The sequence below is a fragment of the Felis catus genome, chromosome B1 (genome assembly GCF_018350175.1).
Source record: "Felis catus isolate Fca126 chromosome B1, F.catus_Fca126_mat1.0, whole genome shotgun sequence".
In the NCBI taxonomy this organism is placed as follows: Eukaryota; Metazoa; Chordata; class Mammalia; order Carnivora; family Felidae; genus Felis; species Felis catus.
The window spans coordinates 201,785,319-201,811,508 of NC_058371.1; the positions used below are offsets into that span (position 1 = coordinate 201,785,319).

General features: G+C 59.9%; 2 protein-coding genes across 29 annotated transcripts in view; both read right to left on the reverse strand.

The window, feature by feature from the left end:
- Nucleotides 1-2,007, reverse strand: part of AFAP1 (actin filament associated protein 1) — a 147,602-nt gene extending 145,595 nt beyond the window's left edge. For 2 of the 3 annotated variants that reach the window (XM_023253431.2, XM_023253429.2), the window contains exon 1: nucleotides 1,801-2,007. The gene's annotated coding sequence lies outside the window, so the exon portion shown is untranslated. The remainder of the gene's footprint in view (nucleotides 1-1,800) is intronic. The other variant, XM_023253428.2, reaches the window with a different exon arrangement.
- An 8,292-nt stretch (nucleotides 2,008-10,299) lies between these two features.
- Nucleotides 10,300-26,190, reverse strand: part of ABLIM2 (actin binding LIM protein family member 2) — a 143,166-nt gene continuing 127,275 nt past the window's right edge. For all 26 annotated transcript variants that reach the window (XM_023253443.2, XM_023253441.2, XM_045056667.1 and 23 more), the window contains 3 exons: nucleotides 25,091-25,098; nucleotides 24,801-24,881; nucleotides 10,300-12,094 (listed from right to left, as the gene is read on the reverse strand). In XM_023253443.2, coding sequence (XP_023109211.2) covers nucleotides 11,981-12,094; nucleotides 24,801-24,881; nucleotides 25,091-25,098 — 203 coding nt within the window. In that variant the 3' untranslated portion in view covers nucleotides 10,300-11,980. The remainder of the gene's footprint in view (nucleotides 12,095-24,800; nucleotides 24,882-25,090; nucleotides 25,099-26,190) is intronic.

Below are 26,190 nucleotides of genomic sequence, written 5' to 3' on the forward strand. Positions count from 1 at the left end.
TTGGGCCAGGACACCACACGCTTAAAGAAAGAAGAGGCTGTCTTGTTCAGCTGTGCATCCCCCAGGGAAGGACTCATCCCGGGGACACTGTCGGCGTTTCCGCTTTATTTAGGTGACGGGGCATCCAGTCTTGAAATCTGAGTTTCTCCATCCGCAGCCTCACCCTGGCTATCCCTTGGTCGACTTGACCTCTAACTGTAACTGCCTTGGCCTCGATCCGTGGGTGTGGATTCCCCTCCTTCAAATGCGTTTTCCAGCCCGCCAAATTCTTGTGAGAGTTCCCTGACTCTCCAGGCGCTGAGAGCTGCAAAGTTAAATCTGGCTTTCCAGATTTTTTTTTTTTTCCCTCCCAATCCTAACGGAAGAAATCAAGAAGCACCGGGCAGAGGGGCTCGGCTCCCTCCAATCAGAGCCTGCTCTCGCACCGGAGCAGGAAACACGGCGGCCTGACTTGCGCGGTCCCTGGGCGGGCCAGTGACAGCCTCGCGGTCCCCAGGGACCCGCCAGGGAGAGGGGTGGGTTCCAGAAGTGCAGCCCGGCGATGCCGCTCCCCATTTCTGCTCATTTGGCGGAAGAAAAACGAAGGCGATGAAAAAGGGAGTCAGCTGTCCTACCCAGGCCAGCTGCGCCCGTGCACCCCGCTACACCCTGCCGGGAGCCACCACCCACACAAGGACGCCCTCACCGCACAGGCCACCACACACACACTCACAGGGGTGGGATCACACCCCTGCAAGCCCCCAGGTGGGGCAGGGGGCAGGGGCAGTCTCCCAACTCACAGGGTGGCCAGGACACCGGCGGCAGGGGTCCACGCAGGGCCACCGTGGGTAACACACATTCACTTGACCAGTCGTGGAGGGGGGCAGAAAGACAGCGCCGCTCACACTCAGGGGGACCAGGACCCGCCCGCTCAGAGTCCCTGCCATCACCCTCAGTGAGACACAGCAAGGCGGCCACACCATGGGCGGAGGGAGGACACAGCACGCAGGACGTCCCGGACTCCCCACGCGCAAGGGCCGACGCAGACCCACCTTCACGACACAGTGCACCAGCCACACCATAGGGGGAGCCAGGCCGGAGGCGGAACCCCGCTCTCAGCGATCAGAAGCCCCGCGGGCGTTCACGCCGGGGGCCACGCGGGGTCGCAGCAGGCGCAGAGCCCCCTGGGTGCCACCCAAGGCGGAGACAACGCCCGCGCGCCCCGGATGCGCGACCGCGGGGTCAGTCCCGATCTTGGTCCTGCGAGGCTCAGGGTGGCGGCTGCCACCTCGGGCTGCGACCCCGCGGGTGCCCCGCTTGGACCTGCCACACCCGGCGCGGGGACCCCCGCCGCCCGGGACTGCGTCCGACCCCTGGGCCTGCGCGCGGCCCCGAAACCCCGGTCCGGTCGGCGGAGCCTGTCCCCCACCGAGGAAGAACCTCGCCCAACTCCGGACCCCCGCCGGGCCCGGGACCCTTGCCACCCGGAACCTCCGTCAGGCCAGCCCCGCCGCTCGGCCCCCGTCCCCCCACCGGCCCGGGACCCTCGCCGGCCCCCGAGACTCCCGGTCCAGTCCCTGGGCCCCCACCGGCTCCGGACCCTCACCCAGCTCCGGGACGCCTGCCTGCCCCGGACCCCATCCGGCCCTGACCCTCGCCCGGCCCCGGAACCCCTGCCTGTCCCGGGCTCGGTCGGACCCCGAGACCCCCGTCCAGCCCCCGCCCCCCCACCGGCTCCGGACCCTCGCCCGGCCCCGAGACCCCTGCCCGCCCCGGACTCGGGCCGGGCCGGCCCCGCCGCCGCCGCCGCCGCCGCCTCACCTCAGGTCACCGCCTCAGCGGCGCTCGCTCCGGGCCGAGGGGAACAGAGCCGGGCAGCCCGCAGAGCCGCGGCCGCCGCAACAATGGAACCCCGGGGCGGGGCCGCCCTAGCCGCCGCCTCAGCCCGTCTCCGACTCGGGCTCGGGCTCGGGCTCCGCGCGGAGCAGCAGCCGGCGCCAGGCTGCGGCCGGCCTCAGGCACCGCGCAGGCGCACTGGCCCCACCCGCGCCCCTTCGCCCCGCCCCCGGCGGCGCCCGGCGTTCGGGGCCCACCCCCCGACCAATGGGGAGGAAGCCACGCGCAGGGGGCGGGGCCGAAGGAAACAAAGGAGGAGGCGGGGCCGCGCCGGGGCGGGGCTGCGGGGGTCTCGCTGGGGCCGGCCCGGTGAGTCCGCGGCCCAGTCGGTTCAGAATCTGCTCGGCAGGCGGTGTGCTCAGCCGGAGCCCAAAGCTCATTCTTCTCGTTCTCGGTAAATGGCCTCTCCATCCACCCAGTCGCTCAGGCTAAAATCTGAAATCACCGTGGAGTGTCTTATTTCCCTCACTCCCTCGTGCGGTCCCTGTCCGCATTGCCACTCTGTCACAGCACCAGCTGGACTTGCCTGAGCGGGTACCCCACCCCCCACCCTCAGTGAAGCGTGATCGCTCTCTAGGACAAGCCAGGAGTCGGACTCTGATTCGTTTCTGCGCACAGAACAGAGCCCGGTGCCCTAAGGCGCTCAGCGAATGCTAATAGGACAGATGGATAAATGGATAAAGTCCCATCTCCTTGTGATGAGGTTTGCGGGTGATGGTGGGGGGGCCAGCGCCGACGACCAAGAAAGAGTTCTCGAAGACCTCTTTGGTGCAAAAAGGGGATTTTATTAAAGCACGGGGACGGGACCCAAGGGCTGGAAGAGCTGCGCTGGGGTTGTGAAGAATGGCTGGTTTTACCCTACGGAGTTGGGGAAGTAAAGTCAAAGGGAGGCCTCCAGCGGGACTTTGATGTGCTAACGAGGAGTCCGAAGCTGCCAGAGGCCCAGCTACAGTCAAGCTAAGGTTGTTTTCCCTCTACTGAGGCATTAACATTATGACAGCAGGGGGTTCCTGGAGAAACGTTCTACTCTGTATTTGCCTTAAGTATTTGTCAACGGGCTGCAGGCTATAAATTAAATTTTACCTGGCATTTCCTTCGGCCTTTGTTCCCCATATCACTATGGAAGGGTGATGTTGAGGCTCCAGGAAACTGAGTCCATGGGTTTCTGGAGATGAGGCTGTTGATAAGATTGCCTTTTTCTTGTAATTTACTAAGATGTTTCTAAACTAAGAGCTTAGTAAACCCATGTCCTTCAGGACTGTGATCTCCATCAGCTGCCCATTCGTTTTCTCCTTTCCTTTGTCCTTGGGCAGCCGGGAGTGCCTGAGGAATGACACACACATCCCACCTGGGGGGGGGGGGGGTCGGGGGTGTGCTAGCTTGCACTTTGTCCTCAGTCCTCCTCAACTCACTCATCACTTGAACATGCAGAAACACACACACACACACACACACACTCGCACACACGGACAACACTGAAAGCCTGACTTCCAAGCTGATTTGCCAGACAAATCCCTCCACGAATATAAGAAGCTTCCCTACTCCTCTCCAGCCAGGGCCCCCCTGTGGTCTGGGGATGTCCTCGGAGAACAGGAAAATAAAATCCCAGGGAGTACAGTAGTTTCAACAAAGGATGGTCACCCAGGCTTCAGACCTTCGCACACGCTGCCCTCTGCCTGACACACTTTTCTCCCTGTATTAGCCACCTCCTACTGACCCTTCCAGTCTCTCCCTAAGTGTCACTTTCCCCAGGAAGGAGGTCACACTTACAGGCTTTGAAGATGTCACCTGCCATTCTGGATGAGATGGCCTTGGGGAAGCCCACCTGGCCGATAGTCTGTAAGACCTGAGGACACTCTCCAGCCGATGGTCAGCAAAAAGCTAACCCCCATGTCATGCAGGTCCGCAGAAATAAATTCAGGCAGCCACCTGCATGAGCCTGGAAATGGGTTTTCCCCTAGTGAAGCCTCCACGTGCGAATGCAGCCCAGCCAAAATGTTGAATGTAGCCTGGTGAACCCTGAGCGGAGGACCCAGCTACAACGTGCCAAACTCTAACTCAGAAACTTAGTTACGAAATGTGTGCATCATGGGGGTGCCTGGGTGGTTCAATGGGTTAAGCGTCCACCTCCTGATCTCGGCTCAGGTCGTGATCTCACGGTTCAGGGGATCGAACCCTGCATCAGAATGTGCACTGACAGCACGGAGCCTGCTTGGGATTCTCTCTCTCTCTCTCTCTCGCTCGCTTGCTCGCTCGCTCGCTCCCTCCGCGCTTGCTCTCTCAAAAAAGGAAATAAATTTTTTAAAATAGTTTAAAAAAAAAGAAATGTGTGCATTGTGTTACGCTTCTACATTTGTGATTATTTCTTATGAAATTGAAAGCCCCGTGAGAACAGGAATGGACTTTGTCTCGCTCCCCACTGTGCTCCAAATGCCCAGCACAGTCCTGTTCTAGGGCAGTCGGTTGGAGGAGACCAAGCAGTCAGCTTGCTGGCTGGCCCCACTGTCCTCTCTGACCCCTTTCCCTTGGCCATATTCCATCATATAGACCTGAATAGAGTCTTGTCTTCCGAGCCTCCCTCACAGCCTGAGGGGACCATGTGACATTGTCCTGGCCAGTGAGACCTGGTGGAAGCTGGCTGAAAGGTTTCCAGCAGTTGGTGCCCTGGGGCCAATTTGGAGCAGGCCTTGAGAGCTGATTGTTCACACTTTGGGAATTGTGCAAAGTCACTTATTAAACAAAATGGCTACCTAAAAATTAAATTATATGCACTTACAATGAAAGTTCTATCAAAAACAAAAGTTATATTAAAATCAAAAATTGGGGCGCCTGGGTGGCTCCGTCGGTTAAGCGTCCGACTTCGGCTTAGGTCATGATCTCACGGCTCGTGAGTTCGAGCCCCGCGTCGGGCTCTGTGCTGATAGCTCGGAGCCTGGAGCCTGCTTCGGATTCTGTGTCTCCCTCTCTCTCTGCCTCTCCCCTGCTCACGCTCTGTCTCTCTCTTTCAAAAATAAACATTAAAAAAAAAAATCAAAAATAAATATCCGGAATTAGCTCCTAGTCATTTTACTGTGGTTTGTGACTATCGATGCTACTTAAGATTTTAGATCTACCGTATGATAGAAATTCTATATCATGTGGTGCTACTGACATCTGTTCTCATGGCTGCCGCCAGTAGCTTGAAATTAGATGTGGTGGGAGGATTAATGCCGCAGAAATTGACAACGACGATAGATCAGGACTATCTTCTTCCCACCCCCCAGAAAGCCGATGAGTGAAGATCTACCGGCACACCATTAGCTTCCAGAGAAGGTGTTCCTCTTCGAGAAAAGGGGTAGACCCCGCTGATGCTGGTTTTTCTCGGCAGTGGAGCTCATTCGTTTACCTGTGGACACACATGTGACCCCTGGACCCGTAGCAGCCACTTGACAATGAGCAAAGTCAGAAGCAGATCCTGACTCTACCATCCTGGAGCCACCGGATCAAGACAGGGAACCGCCTGCCTCCAGATTCCCTGTGGAGGAGGAAAAGCAAACCCCCTGGGCTGTGTCAGCCAGTGCCGGCCAATTTTTCTGTTACTTACAGAACTCCTAACCCACATATATAGGCATTCAACGCGTGTCTGTCACATGGAGAAACCCAGCCTGACTCTCTCCTTCCTCATCAGTGGCCATCCTATTTGGGCCCCACGACCACTGACACGAAATTCACCATGCAGTGAACCAGTCCGGGCAGGTTTCATAGCTCTGACTAGTAGAAAGGTTTGTCCTACATGAAAATAAAATGTTGGGACCTCCCGGAACCTCAGAAAATAAGCCCAATCCCTGTCTGCCACCACAGTCCTAATAGAAAGAGAGCATTCATTCAATAGGAACATAAATCAGGGCTTAATGACCCCAAAGTTGCACCAACGCTCTTTATGGAAGCTCCTGACCTAGTCTGATACTGCGAAGGGCTACTTGGTGGGGTTCGTGACCTGAGACCTCTTCCCAGACTTTTCCAGTAACAAGTCTCTTGAGGAAAAAACATGATTATGAAATATTTCTATGCCAAGGTAAGCAACACGATGCCTTTGACACAGTCTTCCTAGATTCTGGGACTAGAGGGAGCAGGGACCAGCCTGGAAGGACGGATTCGCCTCCGCTGGATCGACTCAGTTGCCGCCTTCTCTGACCACCCTGCATCAATCCATCAGCACCCAGACCTTCATCCGCGCGAACGAGCCCTCCGTCTCCTCTTTCGCCCTCCTGACTGCTGCCCAGGGTCCCTCCCGCATTCAGACCGGGCACATACGGCCAGCACGTGCTTTTCTGTGTCCCAGCCTTGGTGCCCGTCCGCCTCTTCCACCCCCACACGGTTCCGTGCCATGTCTCATCCATCGGTCTGCATCTCACCTTGCCATCTGCCCTCTTGTTAACCCTCTCTCTCCTCGGCCTCAGCTGTACCACACCCGCCTGCCTCCCTCCCTGTCCTGCTGCCCTCCTCAGTCACCTCTGTACTCCATTCTTCCTGCACCAGACGTAGGAAGTCCAAGTGCACAAAAAGCCAGTGTTCCACTGGGTCCCCTCTTCTCACTCTGCACCGTCCCCAGGGATGGCTCGTGAGGGCCTGTGACTCTGGCCATCCCTCACAAACGTCCCACCCTGCCACCTCCATCCACCGAGTCTCAAGCCTGTCGGCCCAGCGGTGCCTGGGGCACCTCCATGGGGCAGCCCCTGGGCACCTCACCCGGGACACGCCGTGGCCCGCACCTGTCTTCCACATCCCAGACCTGCTGTTCCTCTCAGGTTTCTCACTCACCACTGGCTCCAGCATCTGCCCCATTGCCCTGCCAGTGAGTGGGGTCCCACCCTCTCCCCCATCCCCACACCCAACCTCCAGGTCCTGCTGGCTGTCTTTCCAGAATCCACAGCCCCCCTCAGCCTTTGCAGCTCTCCCCAGAATTGTGGCAAAAGCATCCATATCATTCTCCTTCTCCCAGGCCTGACCCCTCCAACCTCTTCTCCCGGGGACAGCTCATGGCAAAGGAAGAGGGGCAGAGATAGTGCTCTAAGAGCAAACCTCAGAATTCCTTTCCCAGAGAAAAACACAAGTATTGGTCTGGGAAGCCACTGGAAAGGAAGGTTAGAGGCGACTATAGGCCATAGGTGGCTGGGCTGAGGCAGAGAGCTGCACTGCTCTGGACGAAAATGGATCAGCAGGTGCGTTTGGGAGCACCCAGAGGAGGGGGTGAGCCACTGCCCCAGAAGCTGACCTCTCGATTGACCTCTTGACTGTAAGGCAGTTGCCCCTCCTCAGCAGAGCCGGGGGTCTGGGGGAAGCCACAGCTGGTCAGCATTGGAAGAGATGGACACAGAGCTAGAATGGCCTTACCCCCCAGAGGGAACGGGGGGATGCCTCCCCACTGCCCACTGTGCTACGGGGCTCTCTTGAGAACATCTGAGTCCAGAGAGTGACCATAAGCCCAAACCGAAAGGCTGTCCTTTTTATCGACTTGTCTAGGGCAGAAAAAAATCCTGGAAACATGTGAAAGACCATCAAGCTTTTAGTGCAGGGAAGGTCAGAAAAGACTCAGGCAGGCGAGAATGACTGGGCTGCTGGCAGCTGGCGGAAGGGGGTCGCCAAAGCCTCGTAGGACTTGTTGGGAGCATCTAACCCAATATTAGCCCCAACCAGTGCTGGGGGCCCATAAAGCAAGTTCCCAGCAACCCCCGCACACCTGAGGCCTTCATGTGCTGGGGGCAAAGACTGTAAGCTGGCACAACTGGGGTCTGTGCATGCTCAGACTCACTGGGGACAGGGGTCCTGTCGGGAGCCAGCCTGGAGTCGGTGACCCAGGGCAGCTGGAAGAAGGCCCCCCTTGAGGGAAGATGGATCAGATGGAGTCCAAGGCAGGAGGTCAATGAGAGCAGAGATTTCGGACAGGATAGAGGGTATGCCCGCCCCTCCCCCAGCTCAGGGTCAGTGTGTGAACTTGTGAGGCACACAGTTCAATCCACAGTACCTTTTTCCTCCTCTTGAGAGTCAGGGACGGTGTCTTTTTCATGCCCAGTTCAGTGAATATTTGCTGAGGAACGAGGTTATCTGGACGGAAGGAAGAGTGATAACAATGGGGGGAGGGGGGGCATCTCATGGATGTCTTTGCGGAGAAGATAGTATCTCAGCTGGGTATTGAAGGATGGGTAGGGGTTTGCTAGTTGGGGCATCGCAGGGAGAGGAAAGAGCCTTTGCAAAGGAAGGGCACTGTGTTTGGGAGGGAGGTGAGAAGGTGCTGCCTGAGAAACAAGGGTATAAGGGGAGGAGGAAGGAGGCGTGTGTGGCGGGAGTCAGTGGCCAAGCGGTGCCAGTGAAGGGGTCGGGGAACGGGCCCCAGAGCCCCAGTGAGGCAGCCAGGCTCATGGGCAAATGTGTGCTATAGACAGATTTCCATGGGCTCTTGAGCACGGGATGGACCAGAGGGGATGACGTGGCATCTATGTGTTGAGTAGAGACATGTTCAGGGGGCAGAGGCGGGAAGAGCTGTCAGCAGGTAGGGCTGCTCGGTGGAACTCTCCGGAAAGATGTCCAGCTGAGAACGTTCCCTGGGCCTCATGATTCAGACAGAAGGAAAGGGAGCCTCTATGATTCGTGAAACCTAGTTCCCCACTAGCCTGGCGGCCCCTGGTGGCCACTAGATGGCACTGATGTCCTTTCTTGTTAAACTCTTCCAAGGGGTGCTCCCTAGGGACACCCCCCCCCCAGAGGGCTGTGTTGGGTCCCAGAACTCCCAGCACAGGTGAGCTACCTCTCCGGCTGCCGGGGTGTCTTCCACCCGGAAGGTGGGGGTCCGGGAGCGGGAGACAAGGGGATGGAAACCAGTTCTGCGATGCTCCTTATGTAGTAGACGGGTTTCTACTCTGGGAACTAAGAAGGCCAACCTTGGGGCAAAGTACAGCGTCCAGATGGGCTCCAGCCTCGCTACCAAACAGCCCAACGAAACTTCTGGGTCGCAGAGCACTGTTGTCAAACTACTGTAAAACTGTCCCCCCTCTTGGCTTTACCGGTGGTGGAGGGAAGGAGCCAATAAACAGAACAGGGGCAAGTGCGAATCCCAGCACGGCCCGGGGCGGACTTTCTACAGGGCCGGCGAGCAGCCTGTCTGACTTAGGAACTTCTGAGCTGAGCCCAGAAGGTAGAGAAGGGCCTCGCCTGGGGAAGAAGCAAAGACCCTGGGATGTGCTGTGTCCATCCAGGGAGGGGTGAGCATGGGCTCAGTGTGGTCGGGGCGACCACGTGCCCCAGTCTGCCTGGGCCCGGCCAGGTGCACACCAGCCTCCCAAGGTCGGCAGTAAGGGAGCCGCCTTCCATCCCGCACGGGCCGCCGGCGTGAACGATTCCGTGACAGGGTCTGAGGAGGTGGAAAGACGCAAGGGGGATACCTGCCGTGGAGTCAGGCCTTCTGCTGGGTCCTCGGGGGCTGAGGGAAGCGTGCCCGTTTACCACGGGGGATACGGTTGTGCCATTTGCCAAGATGGGCCGACCGGGTACACGTGGACCAGCTTTTAGGGGGAAACCCCAAAGCGTGTGGAAGCCCTAACCGGTGTGATGGGGCCTCTGGGAGATGATCAGGCCGTGAGGGTGGGGCCCTCATCATGGGACCATGCCCTTCCAGGAAGATGAGGCAGAATGGAAGGGTGATCTCTGTCCACCAAGGGAGGACGCAGCGAGGGGCAGCAAGCCAGGGAGTGGGCTCTCACTACTCAGTCTCACCAGCACCTCGATCTTGGACCTCCGGACTCCACCACGATGAGAAACAAGTGTGTGTTGTTTAAGCCACCCAGTCAACGGTGTTTTGTCATAGGAGTCTCTCGGTAGTGGTATACTGAGTCTGAGTAGTCAGTCGTCTGAACAAAGTAGAGATGAGGGGACGTTTAATCCCAGAGTGGCATTGGCGGCTGTGGGGGGGCAGACCTGCTGGGCCCTCCCTCGAGGGAGCCCCACCTGCATTTTCCTCCCTTGCTTAGCGGTGTGCTCCAGCCTTAACCAGCTACGGAACTTTCCAGAACCTCGGAGGCTATCTCCAGCTCACTGTGTCTGTTCCTGCTGTTCCCTCAGCCTGGAATGCCCTTCCCTTCACTGACCTCTGGGTGTATCAGGGGCCCCTCCGGAGGGCAGCGGTCAGTCTTGTCTTTGTTTGCTGGTTGGTCTCCCCAGCCTGACAGGGACAGGCATCAGCTCCCACCCCCCATCACTGGTGCCTGGTGCTGGCTGGCAAGTGCCTCTGACTTGCTGTCTTGAGACAGGGGTGTCCCATGTGGATGGGGGTCCCGCCCCTCGAGTCACTGCCTCCACCCTGTGCCCGTCCAGGGCCACTGCTTTCAGCAGGCGGTCTCCCCGGGTGCCAGCCCGTGCCGTTAGAAATGACACACGTTTATGAGAAGCGGCTTTGACCTTCACAAGTTAGGATACACCGACCTTTATTTTTCCGGGCTCCCCTGGGAGCTGACATGACATTGCACTAGTGAGAAAAATGGGGGTTTCCAGTTGCTCAGGCTCTGCTAAATGGAAGGAAGTGCATTAGGTGCTAGAAACTCCCCCTCCCTGGCCGAGCCGGGCCGGTGAGGAGCCGGTGCACGACGGGGTGCGTGGCGGGGGCCGGAAGGATCTGAGTAACACTGACTCACGGACGGGCGTTCAGGACGCACAGAAAGACACAGCTCCACAGAAGACAGGGAAGACAGACTTCGGTGACACCTTGCTACTGATTCGCGAACCTCTCAACCCACTCTGCAAGCCGCCTGCGACAGGCACCGCGCCCCGACCCGCACCCGATTACAGACGCGGACGCCTTTCAGCTGGGGGCCCGGCCGGGCTTCTGCTGCGGAGCGGGCAGGTCAGAAAAGGGGAGGGTGTCTCCCTCCTCCTTCCCCAGCGGCCGGTGCCTGCCTCGGGACCACGCACGCACGGGGCTAAGGCGGGCACCACCGGCCATGTCACAAAAGGGCACCCCAAGAGCCACGCTGGGTGTTAGGCTGGGTGCGTGGAAATCCTTTATTCCGGGGCTGTGGCCACCGGAGGAGAATCTTTTCTCTCCGGGATGCGGCAAATAACAGCCAGGCAAACAGTGATGGCGACACGTCACGCATACCTAGAAACGGCATTACGTGGCCGAGGGCTGGTGTGGCAGGTGAAAAAGAAGAAAAGCAAAGAAACCCGACAAGGAGCCGTGTGCGCTAGGAGCACACGGGGAAGCGAAAGCACACAGGACCGGACACTGGAGAGTAAGGCCGGAGGCGCTCCCCTTCCGCGGGACCGTAAAATGGAACTCTATGTCGTCTTATGTTTAAGTAGGCTATGCTTTTTAATAAAATAAAAACTTCTGTGTTACTTTAAAGATATCATTTAGGCATCTAGGGGATGATCTGGAAGAAAAATGCAGTGCACGGAGGGCCCCGGCAGAAGGTACCCTGTCCGGTGGACGGTTGTCCCTAAAAACAGACTCGTCACAAACGGCGGCAAACATCATGCACCCCACGCTTCGCTTCGAGCGGCCCTGGGTGCTCCTCAGCGCTCTCCCTGGCCAGGCCTGGCCTGTCTGCGCGCGAGGCTGTGCCTCCCCAGGGCTGAGCAAGCAGGGGAGGGGGGCGGGGAGCAGGCGCTGGGAGCCATAGGCCCACCCACCCGTGATTGTGTCGTGCCAGCGTCTGTCGTTGACAGACCTCCTCAAATCCCAAGGCCCAGGCACTTTTGTGCGCCCCCAGGGCCTATCACGGGGGGTAGGGCACTGCACAGGGGCCGGGGTGGGGGTGGGGAGGCGCCGCACGGTCAAGGTAAATGTTCCTCGAGCCCCGGGAGCATCTTTGCAGCCCCTCCGTGATGTGGGTTACACGTGCAGCGCGAAGCAAGGCGTCTGGGCTCTGAACTAGGGGCAGGAGCGTAGCTGGCAGAAACTAGAGGCCGCACCCGCTCTGGAACATCCTCCCGCCCCAGCCTCCCGCCCCGCCCTCTCCAGGGGCCCGCCGCCCGCCCGCAGGGACACAGAGAAGCCAGAGCCAGGTGCGGAAGGAGGGGGTTCTGTGGTTCTCGCCAGCTGTCCCACGCTCTGTCGCTGGCACGCTGGAGGCCGTCAAAACAACAGGGCTTTCTTCTTGAGGTCATTCCTCTTCCAGAGGGCCAGGCGGTCGAACTCTTGCACACTCATTCCAAACACTTCCTGGAACTCCTCGGGCGACAGGTGCCTCTGCAAACAAACCGGGAGACCCAGAGAGGAGCGGTTAGCAACTCTGCTGTCGGGCCAGCTCCGTCCACACCGCCGGGCCGTCCGGAGCCAGGGTCGGCATCGTCGAGGACGCAGGGGGCTCTCCCTGCGGGCCCCGGGCCTTCCAGGTCCCTGATTCCCTCTGCATCCCTGCTGCTCCCACTTCGCAGTGCACATAACCAAGCGCAGGGAAAGACACTCGCTGAGGGACCCGACTGAACAGGACTCAAACGGGTCCTTGCACGCCCGTGTTCACAGCGGCGTTATTCGCCGAGGCCAAAACGTGGAAACGACCCAACTGCCCACAGAGGCACGAGTGCATCCACAAAACGTGGTGCACACACACGGCGGGGTGTCGTTCGGCCATCAGCGGCAGTGGAGTCTTGACTTGCGCGGTAACAGGACGCGCAGCGGGAGGCAGAGTGAAGGAGACCAGACACAAAAGGCACATCCTGTGTGGCTCCATCGCTAGGAAGCTTCCAGAACAGGCAAATCCTTAGGGAGCAGGAACAGATGTGCGGCTGCGGGGGGCTGGGGAGGGACCGGGCTGGAGAGGGCCAGCGTTTCCCTTTCCGGGAGCAGGGCAGGGGGCGCTGCACAAACGTTCCAGAACTAGGTCGAGGCGGTGGCCGCACCACGTGGGGAATCTGCTAGGTGCCGCTGAATTGCATACTTTGAAGGGGTTACGACGGAGAATTTTATGGGACTCTCCCCATTCTTGCCCCAAACGCGTTTTCCTTGACTCTGACACTAAACTACTCATATAAAAGGTTGCGATGATCCCGAGAGGAGTGGATGTGAAGACGTCGGGAACCCTGTGGAGAGCATACACGTCAGCCGTCACCACTCACGGCTTCACAGAGATCCCCGCATCGTGTGGCAGGGGCGGGGGGTGCAGGCCGGATGCCGCCAAGATCCACAGGACGGGGCTCAGGACACCCTCTGTCTTGTGCTGGGTCACAGAAGGCCCTATTTGTCGGGTCCGGGCCCAGAGTACTCAGGGCGCGTGCACATGCACACACACACACACACACACACACACACACACAAAGAGATACACACAGACACACACACAGACACCCCATCAAGCAAGTCTCTGCCAGGAAGAAGCCAGCAGCTGCCCGCTGGTATCTCGAACTTGCAGACTGGAAGGGATCCGGCCAGAAATGAACCACCTACACGGTGTGGACCTGGAGTGCTCAGGAGTCCACAGCCAGCCCGCCGAGATACAGGATTGTCATTGGACAACAGCACCCCTGCTTCTGGGTACCGCACCACAGCCCCTTCCCGAATACTGCAGGGTCACCGAGATGTGGACGAGGAAGCCAAGAGCAGAAGCATTCTCACTCTTCTCGACACCCACTGGCTGGCTCTGGACCCAGGCCCCCGGGGGAGTGGGCTGGGCGGGTACCCCGAGTGCAGGTGAACAGGAATCAGCTCAGAGCCCCAAGCTGGTGCCGGGGCAGGCGACCCGCCTCCTCGGTGCTGTCCTCAGTGCAATCAGCAGGGGGAGGCCTGAGGCGACCGGACAGGTGGCCAAAGATGGTCCTGCAGAGCAGGAAGGGATCCCAGTGGCGAGGCGGTTAAGGGCCCTTGGGGGGAGCCAGGTAGGGAATACGCAAGAGGGAGAAGCAGGGAGGGGCACAGCACCCTGGCTGGGAAGGTGGGGAGGGCAGTGCTGAGGGCCGAGTGTGCACCTAGCGCCTGGGAGCCTCCCCCAAGCCGGGGCACTTGGTGGGGGGGGGGGGGCACTGGAGAAGCCACAGACCCCTGACTGCGGGCCCAGGCGGCTCACCTCCACTCTCCGTACCCAGGACGCCCTGGGAACTGAGTCAGAAAAGTTGTGGTCACGGAAACACACACCCTCGGGACCTGTACACCTGCCACGTGGTGGAGCAGCGGCAGGAGGGAGGCAGGCAGGCCCCCCGGGGGACGGGGAGGAGCCAGGCTGGAGCCTGCCCACAGGCCACCTGTCCCCAGTGCCAGCCCCCCCCCAGGGATGGGTTGGGGTGAGCCTGAGGCGAGCGCTCTCAACCTTGATGATGCCGTCCTGCATTCCTGCCGCAAACAGGAGCCCGATGATGGTGGGATTAGGGGAGAGTGGCGGGGAGGCTACATGGGGTCCCAGCCGAGTCCCCAGCCCCGCCGGCCTCGGCAACCCCCTGGGTGCTCGCCAGAGCTGAGAACTGCCTACTCAGGTAGGCTTAGTGGCACGGGACCCGGGAGCCCGTATGTGTCACATGCCTCCCAGAGCCCAGAGCGGCTGGTGGCAGCTGGGTTGGGGAACCCTTGGGGTAAGGGAAAGCCCTAGAGGCTAGCAGGGACCCCCAACCTCAGCTGCAGAGCGAGAACGGAACTTGGCTCCCTGAGGACCCGGGAGGGCCCGCCGAGGCTCAAATGAGGAATGCCCGGCAGGTATCTGTCTCCACCCCTCTCGCCCCACCCCAGCACCAGCTGTGGGTCCTGAGCGCCCAGCTAGCCTGGATGCGTCTCCACCGTTGCCTAGGCAACAAGGAGCCGAGGGGCCCTGTTCATTGGCATAGCAGATAAACTGGCTCCAGGCCGCGTGGCAGACTCAGGCACCCCCTTCACCCCGTGCCCCTCAGCAGGCGGGACATGTGGGCTACAGCTGACCCCCGTGGCCAGCTTTCTGAGCCTGGGCCCACTCCCCTGGCCCTGGCTCCTCCTGAAGCTTCCCCAGGGGGCAGGGCGGCCCGACCTCCAGGTGCCCGCCAAGGTCAGGCCTAGCCAAGCTCCTTCCTGAGCCGGCAGGAGGCAAGCCCAGGGCGCGGAGCCCTTCTCGAGGGGTGGGTTGGCCTCGCTCAGGCACAGCCTCACTCCCGGAGCACCCCGGTCTCCCCAGAAAGTGCCCCTGGGGAGGAGGCCATTTTGTCAGCAGGGCGGGGCGGGGGGGGCCCTACACGCTTTGCCGGGGGTCGGCCTGCATCTGACCCCCCAGGGCAGCATCCCGAAAGACCTGCAGCCCAGGAGCCGGACGCGCCGGGATTCCCGTCCCGGTTCCATCCCCGTCCAGCTGTGCTGAGTGACTTCGCCTCACTTATGATTCTGCAAAATGGGAACAAGCACGTCTGCGCCTTCCTGCGCTCCTGGAAGGCCGGCCCCCCCTCACGTGCCCAGGCAACTGCCGCTCACTCCTCAGACCTGGCCTTGGATCTCAGCTCCTCCGGGAAGCACCCCCTGACGGCACCCTCACCGGAGGCTCCCGGAGCCCGCAGGCCTCTTTGCACGCTGTGAGGACGCACCCCCAGGTTCAAGCTGCTATCGTGACGTCACTGAGTGCAGAGTTGGAAAGAGGGACCAAGTAGCACGGGGTCCCAGGACGTTCCTCCTGTACAGGTGCGGTCGGTGCTCGTAACCTCGAGAGCGTGGGTGATAGGAAATGTAGCAAAGGAGCCAGGAAGGGCTGAGTCTTGGGTACTTAGCGCCTTTGCTTTAAATAGAATTTATTGCATCCCAGGTTCACTTGGTTTTCAGTAGAGGCCGGGTTTAATGCACCGCATGCAAAATTCCCGAAAATTAAGCAGTAGGAACAGCCTGGCAGGTGCTGAGCGCCCCGTACTGTGGTTCCCTCAGTAACGGCCACCCCGGGGAAAGATGGGGACTCCCCCACCTGTGCCCAGGACCCAGCGCAGGGCATTCACAGCCACCAGTGGGCTGCAGGATCGCTGGGGGTGGGTGTGTGCAGGCTGAGCTCGGTGCCTGCTCTGGGCCTGTCCTTTATTCACTGGTGGGGTGGTGGGGACAGCTGCCGGGACACAGAAATAAACCTGACCGGGCCACCCTCACCCCACAGTTATCTCACACAGGTGGGGAGGCAGCTCTGAGAGCAGTTTGGTCCCTGTGGGAGCCCCGGGACTAGGGGTGGCCCAGGGGGGCCTTGTCCAGGAGACACCCGTGACCCGGAAGCCTCGATGCCTTCTGAGGCCTTAATGATGTTTCTGCTGGCATCTCAGAGCCAGAAGGTTGTTTCCTAAGGGAAATGGATCTCTGACTTCATTCTGTGACCTGGACCAACCAGGGGAGGCCTCCCGAACACGAGACTCATACGGACTAATCACCTGCTCCCGGCAGGAGGAACAGCCCGCGACCGCTGATGCGAGCACACGTGTTCTCCCGTGTTGCTTCGCATGGAGGGGAGGGCGGTGATCAGTATGCGTGTACAAGGCACAGGGGACTCGTACAGTCATCTCCCGTCTGCAGAGGCTGCAGACCGAGCCACAGACAGGGGACGCCCCTGTGTCACACAGCCCGCGATCGGCGCGCTGGCACTCCGAACTCCGCCCCGGGGCCCAGGGCTCTTCCCGAGGCGCCAGAGCTGCGTGCCCCCTGCAGCACTGCAAGACCACCGTGCGGCTCAGCCAGGCGGGTCCGCAGAGCTTCCCCCCCACCCCGGAAGAAGGGCCCTCCGCGCAGGCCTGCCGGCCCCGAGGCCCGGACATCCGCACCACCGCTTTGTGGCAGAAACCCCCAACAGTTTTGCCTCACAGACCCTGTGTGACGTTGGCGAAGTGGCCCATCCCAGTAGGAACATGTCACTCACACACCCTCCGTGTCACGCCAGGGAGCTCCGTGGACACCCTGGGCCCAGGCAGGGACCCCGGTTAGGAACGCAAACCCCACAGTTCTCCTGCACTGACTGAGGACCGCGGGCCAGGCAGTGGTGAGAGCCTTCACCACATTCGCTGCCACCCCCACACCCCGAGACTCTTGTTTAATTGCCTCAGGAAACCCAGGCTCAGAGAGGTCCTGTGCCTCGCCCAAGGTCGCACAGTCAGGAAGCCACAGGGCCAGGCCTAAGAGCCCGGGAGCCTGGAACCAGGCCCGGTAGCCGGTAGCCCAGCCGTGCTGCCTCCGCTCCAGCAAGGTCGGGTTACCCCGCGCCCCCCACCCTGCTGGGACCAGCCTGCCCCTCCTCTAGCCTTCCCCTCCGCAGGGCACTTCCGGCTGCCCCTCACTTCTCCGAGCCCGGCTGTGCCCCTGGGAGGGGCCTGGCTGACCCTCGCCTGCTCCTCCCACCCCCCCACCACCCTGACCCCCACCGGCACCAGGCCCTGCACCCCGGTACCACTGGTGTGGGCTGACCCGGTGAGGTTCAAGCCCCAGGCCTGCGCAGCCTGCCATGCCTGGGCCGGAGGGTGGGCCGCTTTTCTCTGGAGGACTGGGCTCCAAGGTGTGTTTTTTTTTTTTTTTTTTTTTTTTTAAGTAGGCTTCATGCCCAGCATGGAGCCCAACATGGGGCTTGAACTCAGGACCCGGAGATCAAGACCTGAGCTGAGATCAAGAGTCGGATGCTCAACCAACTGAGCCACCCGGGTGCCCCTCACAGTACAGTTCTGCTCAATCCCACGGCTTAGCCTCCAAGAAGAGGGGCCCCTACTGCAGAGGGGAGTCCCGCTTAGGGGGGCCCACACTCTGAAGTTTCAGCCCCTTAGCGGGAAGCCCCTTCTAGTGACATCGTCGTATCACGGCACCATGGCCATCACGACATCCCTATTGCAACAGCTTCATCGTCATTGTGACGTCACCATTGTAACGACATCACCATCATCATGACATCATCAGCACGGATCACCATCTCAATGACATCATCAGCATGACATCACCATCACGTCATCGTCACCGTGACATCACCATCACTGGGACACAGTTGTCATCATGACAATGGCTGCCACTGTGTGGAGCGTGCTTGCCTGTGCCAGGGGGGCTCTGGAAACACCCCACAGGCAGTCACATGACCTCGCCCAGAGCCCATGGCGTAGGGAAGAAACGGAAGCTATGCTGGGCAGAGTGACGAGGCTGTCAGGTGGCCTCAAGGTCCTGCATCACCGTCAGTGTGTCCTTGCCCACCTCTCCCACCGCCACTCTGCTCCATGGTGGGTTCTAGAACATTCCAGGCTCTTTGCCACCCTAGGGCTTCAATCCTCCTCATCCTACAGGTCCCAGCTCAAATGTCCCCTCCTCCAGCAGGCCCTCCTAGGCTGCCCTAGCTGATCAGGCCCCGGCTGACCTCACGTGGCTTCCAGCTCCACGAGGGTGGGCATGGGCCTGTCTATGCAGCCTGGTCTCCCACCCTCCTCCAGGGACAATCCATGTTGGCCATGCATACTCCTGAATCTAAAACTGTGTTCTCACGTCCCTGTCATACTGCCTCCCAGCTTCCTCTCCACTCCATCTGGGTTCCACCATCCTACCCTACTCTCCTCTGCCATTCCCTCCTCCCTCCCCATCCTCCACCCCTGCGATGGCCTGGCCTCCAAGGACTGCTCATGCTCAGACCCGGGAGGCCCTGCTTGGAGTCCCAGCTTCTGGTGCAGCCCCTCAGAGGCACCCCACCCGTGAGTATCGCCATCAGTCTACAGCAGTCTATCAGATTCTCACCAGACCGGTTGGATGGGTTTAAACAAAGGAGGTATTATTTTTCAGGCACATTCCCACCTGGGCTCTTACTGTTGGAGCAAAGTAAGGTGTGCATTTAGCCTCAAGGTCTGGTGGAGGCAGTCAAGAAACCACAAGACTCCTTTGCAAGGAGCCACTCCCTCCCCCACCCTGCCCCCCTCCCCGAGGACCTGAGTACTTGCAGACCCCAGAGGTGTCGAGTCAGGAGGACCCTCCAGTGACCCACCAGGCCCCTGGCCAGACGAGAAGCCAGACATGGGGCCCAGCTGTTTGTCCAAACACTGATCTAGGGGCTGCTATGAAGACATCTATAGATGTGGTTTACATCCACGATCTGTGGACTTTAGTAAAGTTTGCCCTCAGTACCGAAGGGGCCTCATCCAGCCTGTTGGAGGCCTTAAGAGCAAAACCAGAGGCTTCTCGAAGAAGAAACTGTGCCTCAGAGTGTCAAATCCCGCCTGGGACTCCAGGCTGCCCTACAGATTTCAGACCCTCCAGCCCCCGCCACAGCTACGTGAGCCAATTCCGGCAAACGTGCCCGTGTCCGTGTCTGTCTGGCTGCTCACCCCTTTATCTCCCACAGACTCCATCTCTCTGGAGGACCTTGGCTGATATACTGCCCTCCCTAAGGAGCAGAACGTCCCTCGACGTGCACTGGGGTGTCGGGGCACGGAAGAGAGGTTAGCAATTCATTCTCCAGACTGGAACGCAGGAAGACGGCACAGGGCACCAGCTACTACGCCTCAGCCTGAATCCCAGCCCCGCCTGTCATGAGCGTGGCCGGGAAGTCCTCGAGCTGCCCGCCAGCCCCGGGGCCTCCTCAGTGGCCACAGCATCGCGTGGTAAAAACCCAGTGGGCCAACGTGCCACGTGCTTGGAACAGCGCGGTGCAGAGTCGGGCGGGAGAAGTACTTACTAAATAAACCAAACCCGATACATTCTCCAAAGTCCTACTTACTCCCAGCACGGGGCCTCAGGAAGGGGTTCCCGTTCTCCTCCTGGTGGCTGGGACTCCGCTGACGCCCCCTCCCCTCATCCAGAGCCACCTTGCTTTTTCTGAAGTTCTTAGCCACCATTGTGTCGGCCACTCTGTAACCCTCGTTTCCACGAAAAGCGTATTCTAATCCATAGTCATCTATGTGGCTCAATCTCAGGTTGGTGAAGTGAGGTGATGTGGAAAAAAATAACTGAGTCGTGCCCACCCTGCACCTGCCTGGGGCCTGTTTCCCAGGAGGTGTTTAATGACTACCTCTGAATAGAATAAACGCTCAAACCAGCCAGCACGATCGGCACAGCAATGTCATTTGACAGGGGAGAAGTCAGGCTCAGGGTGATGAAGGAACCCGCCTGCGGTCACATAGCTAGACATTACGGAGACTGAATTCACACCCAGGTCATCCCGACCCTGGGTGAGCTCTCTCTCCTCCAGGATGTGGAGACGGACGGCCGAACGGGATGGTGATGTCATTCGGCAAGTGCCAGGCAGAGGTGTGCGGGGGGGTCTCAGGATACTTGAGTCTTTCCCAGGGACAGGCAAAGCTCCTTCTACTCAGACTGGAAGCTCCTGGAAGCAGACCCTTGGAGGGGCACCGCCAAATCAGGAAGGGCCCGAGGCCCTCCCAGGCACGAGGCCCTCGGGTACTGGGAACCAGGGGCCAGACCCTCTAGGACAGAGAGCCCTGGATCTCGGGAATGACGTTCAGCCAGGCTCCAGGTGGGTGTCCCTGGAAGTCTGCCCGCTGACCCCTGCCCTGCCCTCTTGGGGGGGGGGGGTCACACGGTTCATCTGACTCACTTCCAGAGCCGCAGAGGGTTATCGTCCCCCTGCATACGTCACCAACATCTATGGAGCACCTACTACATGCTAAGGGCAGCTATGTGGCACCTTTTGTTTTCCTGGGCTAAGCATCCTGAATTTCCCCGGCCAAGCCTCGTAGTGTCCACCATCATCGGGGTCCGGTCTCACCGCGCTCCGAGTGACCGCCACCCCCTCCCGACACCCTGGAGTCACGCCAGATATGCCCGTCACCCCACGGTGAACCTCCCATCACCCGGTCCTGCTCCCTCGACCTCCCAAATAGGGCCCAAATCCCCACGCTGCCCACTTCTCACAACGACGCTGCCACCACCCTGACCAATATGCCAGCATGTCTTGCTTGGAGGACGCAATCGTCTCCCAAACGGTCTCCCTGCATCCCCACAGCCAACCCAGGCCTCACAGAGCAGCCCCGCTGATGCTTTCAGTGACAAACCTAATCAGGTGGTTCCCCCACCTAAAAGCCGTTGCTCTTAAAACTAAAATCCCAACTGCTTACCATGGCCCAGGGCCCTGAACGGCCTGGCCCCATCCTTACCTTCACCCTGCTCAACTACAGCCACCTGAGTCTCCTTAAAGTTCTTGCTCAAAAAACCCTGCTTCCTCCTACCCCAGGGCCTTTGCACACACAGTCTGTGCTTCCTGGAATTCTCTTCCTATGTGCCTCCCTCACCTTACAGACACGCACACACCTCTACACACACAACACTTATACATCCGATTAACTTTTACCCATTTTCAAAGGCTCACGGGCCCACATTCCTTCCCGTTAAACCCCTTATCTTGGTGTATAATTACATATACTCATTTGGGTTATCGGTTGATTGATTCCATCTCCCCGGTCAGACTGACTCTGGGAGGGCAGAGCTCATGCCGGGTTTTGCGCGTCACACACATCCCAGGACCCAGCTCGGTGCCACATACTCACCGAATGCGTGACAGAGTCAGCTGAGCGCTCTGGCAGGAAGGGGCGAGAAGCTGACGGAACAGTCCGCCTTCCAGAGACGGACCCTACAGAGATGTGCCAGGCTCACCAGCTGTCCACCAGATTCATTCACCCTTTCCTCTCGCTGGGCACCCAGCACACCCAGCCTGCCTTGCGTGGCGCTTGACCACGTGACCGAGCCACGGCTCGTGGGGGCGTGAGCAGAAGCCTGGCCCTTCGGACCCTCCCATGTGTGGATATGGGACCATCATCCAGCCGTTTAAAAGGACGAGCAGGTCTACATCAACTGGCGGAGAAAACGTTCACGTCAAACTTAAAAGAAAAGAGCTGACCTCACACTGCATCGACAGCGTGTACCTACTCATCAAAAATAGGACTCGGCCGTCTTTATGCAAACTTTATGCAAATTCGGCCGTGTTTATGCAAAAAGAGATTTCCGGAAACATGTCCACCATGGAGTTAATAGGAGTTATGACTCGTTGGGGGATTTCCGTGTGATGTCTGCATTCTTCTTTGTATTTTTCTGAAGTTCTACAAGAGTTAGAAATTGTTTTTACGTTAAAAAAAAAAAAAGCTCGGGGCGCCTGGGTGGCTCAGTGGGTTAAGTGTCCGACTTCGGCTCAGGTCCTGATCTCGCGGTTTTCGGGTTTGAGCCCCACGTCGGGCTCTGTGCTGACAGCTCGGAGCCTGGAGCCTGCTTTGGACTCTGTGTGTGTCTCTCTCTGCCCCTCCCCTGCTCACTCTGTCTCTCTCTCCCTCTAAAATAAAATAAACATTAAAAAAAAAAGAAAAAAAAATACAGCTCCCTCCCCTGACATAAAAACATCAGGGTCCCCCGTGTCCTGCTGGGATGTGGCCCCTCCTGCCCCACTCCCCACTCACCTCCCAGCTCCGAGCCCCGAAGAATGTGGGACGAGCCCCACTTGTGGTAACAGTCCCAGTTTGCCTCCTGGCTGGGCTCAGACGGGGAAGAGAATGATTACAGAGATGCACCCTTGGATGCGTTCTTGGGGACTGGATGATGAAACTCAGCACCAGTCCTCAGAGTTTGTTAAAAGGAAACATTGATAGCTATCAACCGCTATTTTGCCCCTTTCGTGCCATGTTTAATAAAAAGCAAAGGGAGGCGGGCGTCATTTACAGTGCACCCCAGTCCCAAGAGGGAAACAGCCAGTCCTAACGCTGCTGAGCCAGGAGCCCCAGGCCTCCTGTTCTGAGCTCCGCTCTGTGGTGAGGGCAACCAGCCCACAGGGCTTGGCCCTTTAAGGAGCAAAGACGCGCAGCAAACAGGAACCCTCCAGGCTGGGGACCTGACCGCACAATGAACAAGGACTCCACTCAGCGGGAGCCAGAGAGCGTGTCCCCTGCAGAGAAAGTGGGGGTTGTTAAACGTGAGCCCCTTGCGGAGGCTGCCCAGGACCCTGTCTTCCCCCCAGCAGGCACCCCCACGGCGTGAGATGGCCCTCCCGCATTGGCGGCTTTTGCGTGTGCTCTCCGAGGGCCCCCACGTCCCAGGAGCCGCACCGGGGACCGGGGGCTCCGCGGCTCCCCTCCCCTGGACTCACACACCAGCTCCCAGCTGGCCGCCCCTGACCCCACGGGCCACCTGAGCTTATCCCCACAGGTCAGAACTTTCTACACATCTTTGCTCTGCTGTGGGGTAAGGTCCAAATGTCCTGATAAATGGACAGTCTCCCGAGAGAGGAGCTCGTGTGTCATTTGGCTCTGTGGTCCTTTGCCCGGCACGATGCCCCGGTGTCCTGGATGACGGCGGGATCTGGTGGGTTCGCCGCGCTGCCCGACTGCGGCGTCCGTGGGCTCGCCGGGCCGCACTGTCCCCTCCCCCCCGGCCTCAGCTCCCCGCCTCTCTGCAGGCCTCTGGCCCTAAGGTGAAGTACCAAGTCCCAGAGCTCGGAGCTGTCCCCCTGCTCCAGGGCCGGCGGCCAAGCCTGGCCAGAGGGGACATCACAGTCCCCCGGACAAGCTGGTTGATTCAGGGTGGTCAGATCACCCGCCCAGAGGCGGAGATGAGGCTAGGACTTCGGAGAGAGAGGGAGAGAGAGAAGGAAGGAGGGGGGGGACGGAGCACACTGACCTCTTCTCTGCAGACTCTGAGCCTGGGAGAGGTGAGGTCAAAGTCGGTCTAGCGGCCAGGACACAGGGAATACGGCCAAGAGACTGCAAGAGAGACGCTGGGCCCGAGATATGACTGATATGGCCACCCGGAAGGGACCCATCAATCCTATGAGCTGGTAACCCCCTTTCTGCCTGAGTCACGCGGGCAGGCTCTCGTCACTCGTAACAGAAAGCGTCGGCACGATGTGCCTCCCTGCAGGGCTGCAGCCGCACCAGCACCTGCGTAGCCCTCACCGCCACCGCTATCCCCCCCCCGCAAGCGATGCCGTTCCCCGGGCCCCGGGCAAGGAGCCCGGGGACCCAGCCGCTGGACAGCAGTGTCTTCATCGTCAAGGCTGTGCACGGAGGTCTGTGCCCCATCAGTCTCACCGAGAGGGCTCCCTCTTACCCAGGGCACATCCTGTAGATCCCCCCTTGAAGCCTTTACTTGGGGTCCCCGGGCCCAGACCTATGTTCTCCCCTCTTTGCAGGTGAGAATCTCGTCCCTCCTTCCAGGGCCAGCTCAGTGTTTCCTGCTGAGCGGTGGACGTGTCCCCACCCCCCACCCAGCTCTCCCCGCCTGGCCTCCGTCCGTCCCATCTTGGGTGGCCACCTGGCCTTCCCCTGGCAGCCTGGCTGAGCCCGCGGGTGTCACTGGGTGCCCCCCGGCTGTGTCCGGGTCCCTACCACTCCCTCCCAGATGGGCCGTCTGGCGGGTCTGGCACCAGCTGCACACACACTATGCCTGAGACGCTTCCGGGACCTACTCTGTGCCCAGCTCTGGGTCACCGATGGGGCAGGGGGCCCTGGGCCTTCAGGAGCCTCCAGAGCCCGCACTCCCAGCAAAACGGACATTAACAGGCCACAAAACATTTGTGACAGGGCTCAGGAGGTGAAATTCACTGGATGGCCTTTAATTACTTTGTGGGACAATCGTGGGGATTACGGCTCAAAGCAAGGGCTCAGCAAAGATTATCTAAACACCTACCCTGTGCTGACATCCCGTTGCTTCTTTAAACCTACACCTGCTCCCCACGGACCGGCTTATTGTCCTAGATCGGTGTGGACGTGGTCAAACGAGAGGCCGTGGATTACGACCGCCTTCTCAACACCAGTGCTTGGGGAAAAGACGGGCACTACTGACTCAGCACCCCTGCAAACAGCAGAGCCCTCTGCAAAGCCATCTCTACCGGGGCACGCGCCCGCCGTCCTCCAGCCTTTCAGACAACGAGGGGCCCTGGCGCTGAGGCCGCGGTGGCAACACGCGGGAGGGGGCCGAGTGTTGACAGCAGGGACAGGAGTGCGCCCAAGGGAGGAGCCCAAGATCCTTGGGACGGGAGGAGCCCAAGATCACCCGGCCAGAACGAACGTCCCGGCCGGAGACGCCCTCCTACCTCCAGTCTCGTGCGGTCCACATCTCTGGGCAGTTTCACGCGAATTCGGTTTGTGACAATGAGGGCGTCATAAGGGTAGACCTGTCGGGAGAAGAAACCACAGGTTCACCCCAGGAAGCAGGCGCGAGCCGGGACCGAAGAGCCGAGCCGAAGGCCAAGGCGAAGATACATACTTGCGTCTGCATCTGACATACACATTTCGTACGAAAGCACAACAAAAGGAACTTTTAACCTGGGCAGGCGCGGCCTGGCACGAAGCGGTCGGCGTGGCAGCGGGCGGCCCCTCTTACCTTGTATTCTGTAAGAGAAGAAGCAGAGACCACAGGTGGTGGTTTAGGAAGCGTGGGAACTCATCCCAAAGGTGGGAGCCGCCTCCCATCCTGGGGACCCCCCCTCCCCGCCCCCTGCAGTCGGCTGCGCATGCCCGCCTCCCACCCCCGGCGGCCTGCACTCGGGGCTCTAGTCCCCCAGGGAGCAGATTCTCCAGAGGGAAACCGAGAGCAGGAGGCATGGTCAGGAGGCTGGAGGCCAGACTGGGAGCTGGATGCAGTGCTGTGTTCCTCGGACGTGGTTCTGTCGGCCTGGCGGTCCGGGCCACCCTGAGAAAGCTGCCTGCCTCGATTCACCCACCTGCGGAGCGGGCATTCCGGGGCAGACGTCTCGGGGGGCGCTGCTTACCTTCCTACCCCCTAGGCCCTCCTGTTAGACTACTGAGTTCCGTACACTCTTTTAAAGGCTTTTCCACCAGACTAAAATCGTCATGTCAAAGAACAAACTCGCATGGATAGGAGGGCCTCGGGGACCATGCAGAACCCACAGAAAGCAGACCTGGGCCACAAGCTGGTCTTGGGAGGGAGGCCCCGACAAGGGCCTGGGTGACAGGGGTCGGTCCCCAAACTTCCCAGCATGCCATGCGACGTCCTGACATGCCAGCTCTGAGCCCGGGAGCTTGGAGAGCCACGTGGAGGGGGCCGGCTGTGACACCCCATCGCTCCTCTGTCTGTTGTGAACCCGCCCCTGAGGGCACGCTCCCTGTCTTTCTTGGGGTGACAGGGGTGAGCGGCATGGCCCTGCGCGGGATGGGCTCCAACTTAGCAGAGCCCCCGGTCAGGCACCTGCCATGTGGGCAGGGTCACTCCAGGAACAGCAGCCTCCCAGGTTTGAATGCCAGGAGGCCACACGGCCAGCAAGGGGGGGAGGCAGGAGGCGACCCGAATCCACTCGGCTCAGACCCCAGAGGCTTTTTGCTGTGACTTCCTCCCTGACTGCCACGAAATTTGCCAGTGGGTGTTTGCCTTGTCCTCGGTGCTGGCACAGGAGGCTTAGTCCAACACAGATCTCTCTCCCCAAGGGACCAGAGCGACAAGCATATCAGGACAGGGGCGGCTGT